Genomic DNA, 10331 nt, shown 5'->3' with positions numbered 1-10331 from the left:
TTTATATAATAAAAAATATAATATATATTAATTATATTTTTCTTAAATTTTTTTGTGTGTTGAATTTGTATTACTTGGTTATTTTGTGTATTTATTTTCGTGATGTTTTGTTCTATTTTATTACTTAGAAATATTGTTATTTTATTTTATTTAAAACTTTTGGCTACATTACACTTGTAACGACATTATGTTTATGAAGTATTAAACTTAAATAAAAGGTATATTTAATTTTTACGTAGTTTTCTTCATATTTTTAAGTTAATATTAAAATTTAAGTGTGTAATTGAATATCTAATTAAAAAATTGATCCGAGCTAGCTTCTGTGAGTCAGGTCTCTGGCAATGCAATTAATCGACTGGCCTCAATTGAGACGGGTCTAGTTGTTGGTGAGTTCAATCTTTTTGTGGATGTTGGGGTGTGTGTTGAGAACCAAAAAATAGGGATGGGGGCTTTGGTTTCCAATCGTATGGGGCATGTCCTATTCTCGAGTGCGCCTCCTTACGTGGGATTGTTGGAACCTCACGTGGCCGAAGCCAAAGCTCGGCTCTATGGGCTTTCTTGCTGCATGCAGATGGGGTATACGGTGATTACTGCCTTCTCTGATTGTCAACGGGTAGTTCTTGCTGTCAATAGCAAGGTCCCTTGTCTCAATGAGTTTGGTATTGTTCTCAATGATATTAATCATATTAGGAATTCTTTCAGTATCATATATCCCTGTTGTTTGTAATCGGTCAAAAAATTATGTTGCTCATTCTTTAACAAAACGAGCATTAGATTTAAATGAGCCTCGGGTGTGGTGGCCAGGCTCGCTAATTTAGCTGTTTAATTTGCCTATCTTTTGTATTTCGATTTTTTGGCTTGATGCCTTTTACCGGAATTTCTTAGTTTCAAAAAAAAAAAAAAAAAAAAAAAAAAAAAAAAAAAACCGATCCAATTCAATTAGTAATTGGATTAGATTTTAATGTCTAATTGGATTGGATCGGATGATGATTTTCCAAATCCAATTACTGATTAGATTGGATAAAAAAAATGTTAGATAAAATCAGATCTCCACCCCCATTAAATTTGTTTCCAAAGTATTCATAAATCATATACTAAATTTTAAGACTTCTATTACGTTTTGTGATATATCATATATCATTGCCATATACATGTTATATATAATTTAAAATTTAAAAATGTATTTTCTTATTGATAATTAATAAATAAATAAAATTAATTTCTTTTTTTTTTTATTAATTTTGATTTTTAAAAAATAAAAATAAAATTAAATCATACATGAGAAAATTGAAATAATACATTCTCTTTAAAATAAAAAAAAAATATATTCCATTTTTGAATTGAGAAATACTAATTTGACTTTTGAATTTAAGTGAATACACAATTGGTGTATACTTTTTGTTATATGACAATTGGTACTATGTACAATTGTAAAATGAAATAAAATTGATATCATTGCTCAATTTCAATCAAAATAATTTTCAATATGACTAAATTCAAAATTTTCCTTCAAATCTCAATTCGAAAGTATCATTGAATAACTGAGCTTAAGATATTAATTTGTTGAAAAATTGTTTCATCGAAACTGTGCTCAAGTGATCAATTTGATCGTAAAACACAGATCCAAATTGTTACATAACAAAAAAGGAGAGTAACAATATTAAGTTAGATCAATATAGATTAAATCAATGAAAAATTATTAGGCAAAAAGTGGACGAGTCTATTTTACCAAATAAGTTCACTGTCTATTTAAAAAGATTATTTAGTCAATTTATTTACCACAACTTTTCAAAATATTAGTGCAATGCCCGTATTTTTTTCACTCTCTCAATGTAGATAAATATGTTCACTTTTAGTGGTTTGAGTCCCTTTTAATGATGGTGTTCAACTAATTTGTATTTTAGAGTGTACAACCATTTCAAAATATTAGTGTAAAATTAAATACTGCACCTTGCGGAAAAAACATATTAAGTAGCCAAATATAAGGTGGAAAATTAACATAATTTTGTTTTTTTTTTTTTTAATAACATCTGTTGTTATTAACAAGACTTGTTGGGTCATGATCATGGAGTACGAAAAGTGAAAATCATTCAACAAGTTGTCGAATAAATATTTTCATATTAATAGAAAGAAAGAAAAAATAAAGTGTGTAATAATCATAATAATTGGATAAGATCATCTTGAAGGCAAGGATATATAATACCAAAACATTATATGAGTATTATTTAAATGGTTTCTACATCAATCAATTTCAAAAATTGTCCACACTCCACATACTCTTGGATATAATTGATTACAAGAAAAAAGAAAAAGAATAAGGAAAATATTGTAATAAATTTTCCCATAAAAGTGATAACCTACATCAATACAGGTGGGGTATCATCAGTCAGATCATAACAAAGTTGGACAAAACAAAAGTGTTAGGACAAAAGTAGTGAAGATAAACTTTCTAGAGCAAGCACATTGGTTTTTCAAATCCATGTTTTTAAACTAAAAAAATGGTTTTGGTATGCTATTGTTGTGGTTTTACAACTTTCAGATGAGTTGAAAAGCAAAGATAAGTTTTTGTTTGGAATCATCTTAATAATTTTTCATACAGTGTCTATTAAGGAAAAAAAAATGATTACCAATTAATAGCGGATGACCATTATTGCTCAAAAAAGTTGATGTGAAAACTATTCACCTAGTTCTAACTTCATGTTGACCAATTACATAATTTTGAATAAATGGAGAAACATTAAAAAACCCACCAATAAAAACTAAATTTTGAGTAGTTAAGAATGAGAATACTATGAACCAACACTTCTTACAATCCACTTTAACTGCCAAATCCAAGAGTACACAACTCCTATTGTGCTATATATAGAGATTAACATCAGAGGTATAAAAGGAAACTTGTCACCAAGAACCAAAGGGTGCACAAATTGACCCCAAATTTCAACAATTATAATGCCAGTCAAATAGCATTTTTCAATCAAGCCAATACTAAACCCTTCTTCTCCCTGAGCTGATGAACTAGAACTCGTCTTTAGTTCCTTCCTTTTAAGAGAAGAAGTTTTCACAGCTCTGCCACTTTGAAATAGTGCAGAAAATCCTAACCACATCAGAATGGAGTGTAGTAGCAACAATAGAACTTTTATTGGGTACTCCTGACCTTCATAGAGAAGTGGGAAGAGGGAATAGCAGCACACTGTAAGAAAGTGGAGAAACAAGGGAAATTAGCACCAAAATGAAAATTAAGTTACAGTAAGGAGGATAAGGGATACGTAAGACATCATATACGAGTGCGACGATCGTAAAAGAGCTATACAGTGTCCACGCAATACAGAGTAATTGTGTTATGAGACTGTTAAATAGATTGTTTATTAGGAAGCATTTTTATCCGATTAAGTAATAGACAATAATATGAAATGAAGAACACATTAAGCAAGAAACTGGTTTTGCAATGCAACACGACATCTAACAAAAGTGTAGGCAAATCATATGCACATTAAAGCAAAATAACTTTCAAGAAAAAGCCCCAAAAATAACATCTTAACAGTGGAGATAACATGGGCTGATAAGCAGCAAAACGTACCTATTGATAGCATGAAGTAATGCTTTGCATCATCCATACTCTGCACTGCTACAATGGCAAGGGGAATAACAAAATGAAGTGAAGCCTTTTCGTGTACATGCCAACCGAACAAGAACCCACACATATAAGCATAGGCTACCCATCTTGTAATCTTCCTCGGCTGTGGATTTCTCCAAACTTGAACTAGGCAAGGACATAAAGCAAGGAGAACCATAAGGAAAGTTGTCAGTGGAACGATCTGCCATTGTAAATTCAATTATAAAAAAGTTAGGTCTCAACAGATCAGATATTGTTTGTATTTCACATTGAAGGAAAGACAACTTAGTCTCATCAAGTCCAATAATATTACATTTTACCGAAAATAAAAGAAAAGTATAAATTTAAAAGATGATTAAGCGAAAAGGAATAAAACTGCCCCATGGTGTGAACAGATTAAGCGAAAAGGAATACTTTGAGGGATTCACAGCAATAAAAAGCCTAGATACTCTTTGTAAAAGAAAAAAAAAGCATAGATACTCAGTTGAATCCTACTCCTACCGTTCTCTTGAGATAGCATGCCAAGCGAAAAGGAATGTAAACTTTATTCAGGTTTTAAGCACAAGAAATTTACCCGAGGTAAAACAGCAAAAGGTGAAGAATCCCCAACAAGCCCACCAGTGAAAGAAGCTGCAGGTGTTTGAATATTGAAGCCGAGTTTTCTAAAAAAGAATGCAAGCCCTTTATCTAGTATAATATAAAGCACCCAAAAATTTGGTGCCCAGTATGCATGACAAAGTCCCCTACCAAAGGGAAACATACGGCTGATGACTTGTTGTATCTGCAAATATAGAACAGAACAAAACTATAATATCTCTATTGGTACTTCTTCATGCTATGTATTTGTAACATGTAAAAGATTCAAATCATCAAATATGCATTTACATTAACTCATAAAGACGAAGCGAACAATATAAACATTTTTCAGTGTATTACCAATTTAGGAACATGGTTACTCTTCATAGCAAGTCACAACATAGGAAAAACACAAAGCATTTTGCAGTGTAATACCAAGCTACAGATAAACATGGTTACTTTTCATAACATAAGGAAAATAAAGAAATGATAGATATTAAAGTATTAAACATTAGAACAAGAGATAATTACCTGCCCATAATATACAAATGGCCCGAATGCTGCTACAAAAACTGCCACAACCACAGTCCCCATAGCCGATAGCCGCCTAAAACCCCTCAAAATCCCTCCCCAACAATAATGCCTCAACAAGTAGACGAAGTAAACCGGTGCAGCCACAGCAAAAAGATGCTTAAAACATAACAAGACCGCAAAAACAAAACCACCCATCAAATCATTTCCCTCCTCAAGATAAGAAAGTGAAATCAATAGAATCCCAAGGAGAAACCCATTATACTGAAAATGCAAATGGTCTACAATCATAAGCATTGGGGACCAGATAACCAATACCCATATCGATTTTCGCCTCTTTGAATCTAAATTCTTTGTCAATCTAAAAACCCCATATAGAAGACATAAATCTGATACAATCACAGTGATTCTTTGAAAATAAATTACAGTATTTGAGTTATAATTCAAACCCTTTTGGAGATCAACAATTTGAGGATCGACGAGTTTAGCAAAGATTGATAAGAAGCGTTCGAAGTAAGCGAAGAAGGGTGGATAGTCCAGTGTCCAAGGGCTGGTCTCGTCTAAGTACCATTGCGAAAGTGGTAGAGAATTTGTGATAGCTAGCCAATGGCGGTGGACCTCAAAGTCCGTGCTGTGGTATGATGGGATCAGAAGGAGCTTGACGCAGGCGGCTATGGCGAAGAACCACCAAATCCCTGAAATGGGGTTGTGACAACATTTTAAAGCTACATCCAGCTTTTGATTGCTCTCTTCTTCCATGGAGCTAATGTGTAAAAAGATCTGGACGAACACGAAGAAGATTTCAAAACAACACAAATTAGACGAGATGATATGATTTCATGGCGATTGAGAATTCGTGGTGAGGGTGGCTGAGTGGTTCTACTGTTGATGCTGACACCATGGGTGGCTCCGATCTCGTTCAAATATCCCTGTGAATCAGGCAGAGCTTAAAGACGAAGCTAATAAAACGACAGCGTTTTTAAAAATCTTATGGTAAATTTCAATATTTCAACTCGAATTATCTCAATTTTGTATAGATTTAGCTAACGTTAAGCTATGTATTGCTATTTTCAATTATACAATATTATCCTCAATGGAAAAAGTAAAATTTCAGTACGATTTTTATTACATTAATTTCTTAATAATTACTTTCTTTTATTTTTAATTTATATTTTTATATTCTTATTATTTATATACCGACTTCTATAATCTTATTTTATTTATAACTTAATTATGTTATAAATCATAATAAATACAGAGTTTTCAAATAAATCAATTAAAATAATAATAATTTTACATTTTTTATAATTTAATAAATTATTATTTTATTCTTCTTTTACATAATCTCACTTTATTATATTAATCTCTTAATAATTACTTTCTTTTATTTTTAATTTATATTTTTATATTCTTATTATTTATGTACCAACTTCTATAATGGGATTGTCCCATAGGTTAAAAAAAATTAAAAAAAAAAAATTTCTCGACACAAAAAAAGATTAAAAAAAGTTGAATTTGATTTAAATATTTTTATATAAATATATTTTGATATAGTATAAAAAGATATATTTTTTTGATATTTTTGTTAATTAAATAGCTAAATTAAGTATAAAAATTTAAATTTCTTTTTTATTATTCGTTATTGGATCAAAATTTAATGGTTTAATATTTTTATAATTAATAGTTATAGTTAAATTCATTTAGTAACTATTAATGAGTAATACACGTTAAGAAGTGTTTATATATATTGAATTAAATTATAATTGAGTATATATCATAACACTATATACAAATTTTACACTATACAAAGAAAGAAATATATCTAGAGAGGGGATTTGACAGGCCAGGCTATGGAGAAAGTGACCCGGATCCTAACCGCACAGTAAAGAGTCTGGCTTTAGATGTAGAAAATCTTGTTGATCAGTTGGGACTTGGATCCAAATTTTATGTGATGGGATTTTCCATGGGTGGTCAGGCCATATGGGGTTGCCTCAAGTATATTTCCAATAGGTATGGCAGTGCCAGTTATAAAATAAATTGTTGTCCTGTTTTAAATTGGTGATGTTTTAATTCTCAATTCTATCAAAATATATAAAATACTAGGACAGATATCTTCTTCTCAGTACCGGAGGTAAAGTTTATTCTGGCATTCTTTTATCTTGTTCTCTCTTTAATAAGATTAGAGTTAAGTTCTCTTTAGTCTTTTTGTCATTTTTTCATCAATGAAATGGTGTAAGTTTGTTCTGTTCTAATCAATGTCAAAATATATGAAGAAAATCTTTAAAGTTTTATATGGTGTTGTTTTCTTATAAGATGTACCATCAATTTTTTCTTTTGCATTTTAAATTTTGTATATTCTGTTTTTATTTTTATTATTTTTCTTGTATAATCTTGTTTTGATTGTTGTAAGAGGAAAGAGTACGGATGAAACTATGAAGTTTTCTTCAAAGAATTTATTGTCCGAAAATTTCTTGTTTCTGTAAAGTTGAATTGTTATAATGGGATATATTGTAATATTTTTGTTATTGGTTTGTTCGATATTTGCGCCATTTTTATGGCTTTGGCGCCTTACAAGGCTATAACGCCTATTATATGGCTGGCCCCTAATTATTTAGGGTAGTTTGTTTAAAATTTTCACGGCTTCTTGTATTGAAAATATAATAAAATGTTGGCACAATAAAATTACAAAACAAACAAGTTATGCACTAGACAAATTTTACTAGTTGGAATATAAGGGTTATTTAAGTTAATGTATGATGTAAAGAAAATTTTAAAATGATATTTTAAAAATATTTTTCAAGTGAAATAAGGTTTAAGGAGGATTAAGTTTAAACGATAATAGCTTTTAGCTATAGTTGGTTCATATTTTTAAGAATTATTAGCAAAAAGGGAAAATGATGGAATTTAATATTCAGATTCTAATATTATTATTTAAAATTAACCAAGTAATTTAAAGAATAATAAATACAAAGATATTGTAATAAAAGGAGGTATCTTGTCAAATGCGAATTTATTGTGTTCAGATATATTTGGGAAGTCAAATTTTATGGAATTTGGTTTGTAATCTATGTGGTATAGGAAGGTATCATTATAAATGTTTTTATGGTAACTTAAAAGGATACCATTTTTTGAAGTTTTACAAGTTGTCTTTTGGAAATTAAAATAGGAATAATTATGTCATAATAGCTAAATTGAATTATTTTAAGTAATTTTAATTCAATATAGATTGATTTGATTATAATAAAATTTTACCATAAATAAATATGTATAAAAATTGCTCTTTTGGGATAAGTACAATAAATGAATTTCTAATATTTTAGAAATGGGGACATTAATAATGAATTAATATAGTTGATTTTGTCTATTTTGGGTAGGATTATGGAACTAATGGGTCATTAATGCTTAATAATCAAGGTTATTGAAGTACATTATTCGTTACTTACTTTATTATTGCGATAATTTTCAAAGTAAACTTTTGATATCCTATGGATTGGAGCATTGCAGGATTTTTGTTATTACTAGATTACATATCAAAAAATTTAAGTTTTAGGGTCTTAGTAAGGGATAGTAATCCTAAGATGATGATGAAGTAAAATACAAGAGTTAAGTTGCTACTAGCCAAAGGGTCTCCCTTTGGCTAGTTATAGTATTTTATATGGGGATCTAGTTTTTCAATTTTTGAGTTTTGAGTGTTTGATCGGATTGATTATTTTCTAATAAAATTTTTTGGTTTTTTGATTTGTTTTCAGTTTATTCATATTCGTTAGCTTTGGTGACGACTATCAGCAATGGGGAGATGTATTTCAACAAGTTAGGAGCGTTGTTTGAAGATATTATAGCTTTATTGTCTAAATTTCCGGGGGCAGTTTTGTCCCATGTGGCTCGCTCTGAGAACTTAGCGGCCCATGGCTTGGCAAAGCATGCTCTGCGGTTAGACGATGAGCTATCCCGGTTCGAGGAGGTTCCAGCGCCGGTGGCGGACGTGAGCGTCGTAAATTCATGAGTGATTCTAATCACTTTGTCAAAAAAAAAAAATTATAATTGAGTATAATAAATTGGTAATTAAATATTAAATTTTTGTTATATATGTTAATTAATATTAGAATATGGGTATAATAAAATATATGTAATAAATTAGTAATTATTTTCTTTGTAGGGTAGCGTGTGAAAGTGTAAATTTCTAAAAGAAAAATAAATATCTTAGTAACTAAGCTATTAATCTTAGTTGCTAAGATACAAGTATCTTTTGGTAACTGAAACAATGCAGTTACCAACTACCTACTAATTTAACGGGAGGAAAAATAATGGATAGTAGTAAATTAGTTTGAAAACATATATTGTTAGATAAATTAATAATAAACCCAAGATCTATTTGTATATAACATAGAACACAATAATAAGATATAATAATTAGGTATGTGTACCTGATTGATCCATAACAATTATCTCTGTTTGATCCACAGCAGTTACTCCAATTTGATAGTACAATACTATCAACTAAGTCTTCCTCCATAGATCTCTAAATCAGAAGCAGTTTTATTTATCTGATTATCAAAAGGTATACAATTGTGATGAGACAATATGTATTTATAGAGTTAGGGAGGGGACTTAGCTACAAAACCCTAGTTGGACTGGGCTTGCTCATCAAAGGCTTCAGTTAACTAGAAAAGCCCACACTTCTGCTTCACCTAGACTTTACACACAGATGCTAAGCCCATTAACAATTGATCACCAACAACATGGGCTAACACAGCAAAGAACTATCCAATCAACCCAAGTTTTAATAAAACCAATAAAAGTTAATGTAAGCCCAAATAAAAAGTCTAACATTCTCCCACTTGGGCTACATTAATTTTAATACATATATATTATATATCAAAATAATTTTGTTTGAAAACGACTCATGGGTTGAACAACAGGAAAACATTTGTGGCCACTTTAAAAAATGATAGTTCTCTGATAGCATCTCAACATACCGGTCCAATTTAACCTTTGATAATGAACTATGACAGTCATATTGTTTTTAACTCAACAAAAGACATTCATAATCACAAATACCAAAGTATTAAATCGACATGGTCAATAAGTCTAGTAGTGTGGTAAGGAATTATGTTCAACATGTGATCAATTTAAAATAACATAATATCCTTATCAGTCCTCAATTTCACTGATACCGTGATGCTTAATAAATAAGCCAGTGAAATTCATCATACACCACTTAAAATAAGTTAGTGTCACTAAATATGCTTAAAGAATTAAGCCAACAACATATCATTGTCATTAAGCAAATATACTTAAAATACAATGATCACAACAAGATATGAACTACATGCTTTCAATTCAATCATTCTCGAGAATATAACAAAACCTAACTAAAAGCATAAACATCCAATAATCAAAAAGTATTGGCCCACAAAGTAGTTCATAACATCAACAAGTAAACTACATATAAATGAAATCTCAAAAGATAAAACAAGAAACTCCCACTAACCCAAAGGAGCAAAAGATTATAAAATGCCTATATCAAAAACATGTTTATCAAACAATATGGCACTTAATCCTTTGGTTAGAGGATCTGCAAACATCAACTTGGTCTTTCAATATTCTATCA

General features: G+C 30.0%; 1 protein-coding gene across 1 annotated transcript; it reads right to left on the bottom strand.

Moving 5' to 3' along the window:
* Positions 1-2753: 2753 nt before the first annotated feature.
* Positions 2754-5803, bottom strand: LOC115710680 (probable dolichyl pyrophosphate Glc1Man9GlcNAc2 alpha-1,3-glucosyltransferase). Its single transcript, XM_030639033.2, has 4 exons — positions 4721-5803; positions 4188-4394; positions 3578-3815; positions 2754-3190 (listed from the first exon to the last, which is right to left on the bottom strand). Exons 1-4 carry the CDS (start codon positions 5477-5479, stop codon positions 2790-2792), a joined length of 1605 nt encoding a protein of 534 aa, XP_030494893.1. The 5' UTR covers positions 5480-5803; the 3' UTR covers positions 2754-2789.
* Positions 5804-10331: the final 4528 nt, after the last annotated feature.

This window comes from Cannabis sativa, chromosome X, assembly GCF_029168945.1.
Source record: "Cannabis sativa cultivar Pink pepper isolate KNU-18-1 chromosome X, ASM2916894v1, whole genome shotgun sequence".
In the NCBI taxonomy this organism is placed as follows: Eukaryota; Viridiplantae; Streptophyta; class Magnoliopsida; order Rosales; family Cannabaceae; genus Cannabis; species Cannabis sativa.
The sequence above is the reverse complement of the archived record's forward strand: the minus strand, read 5'-3'. Positions and strand labels throughout refer to the sequence as shown.

Bases quoted from the DNA above. Each gene is read 5' to 3' on its own strand.
- LOC115710680 (XM_030639033.2), bottom strand. From the start codon at position 5,479: ATGGAAGAAGAGAGCAATCAAAAGCTGGATGTAGCTTTAAAATGTTGT. The intron at 4,395-4,720 runs GTAATTATCTCT...CTATATTTGCAG, and splicing joins CATTTGTATATTATGGGCAG to ATACAACAAGTCATCAGCCG. The intron at 3,191-3,577 runs GTACGTTTTGCT...ACTTTCTTACAG, and splicing joins TTACTTCATGCTATCAATAG to TGTGCTGCTATTCCCTCTTC.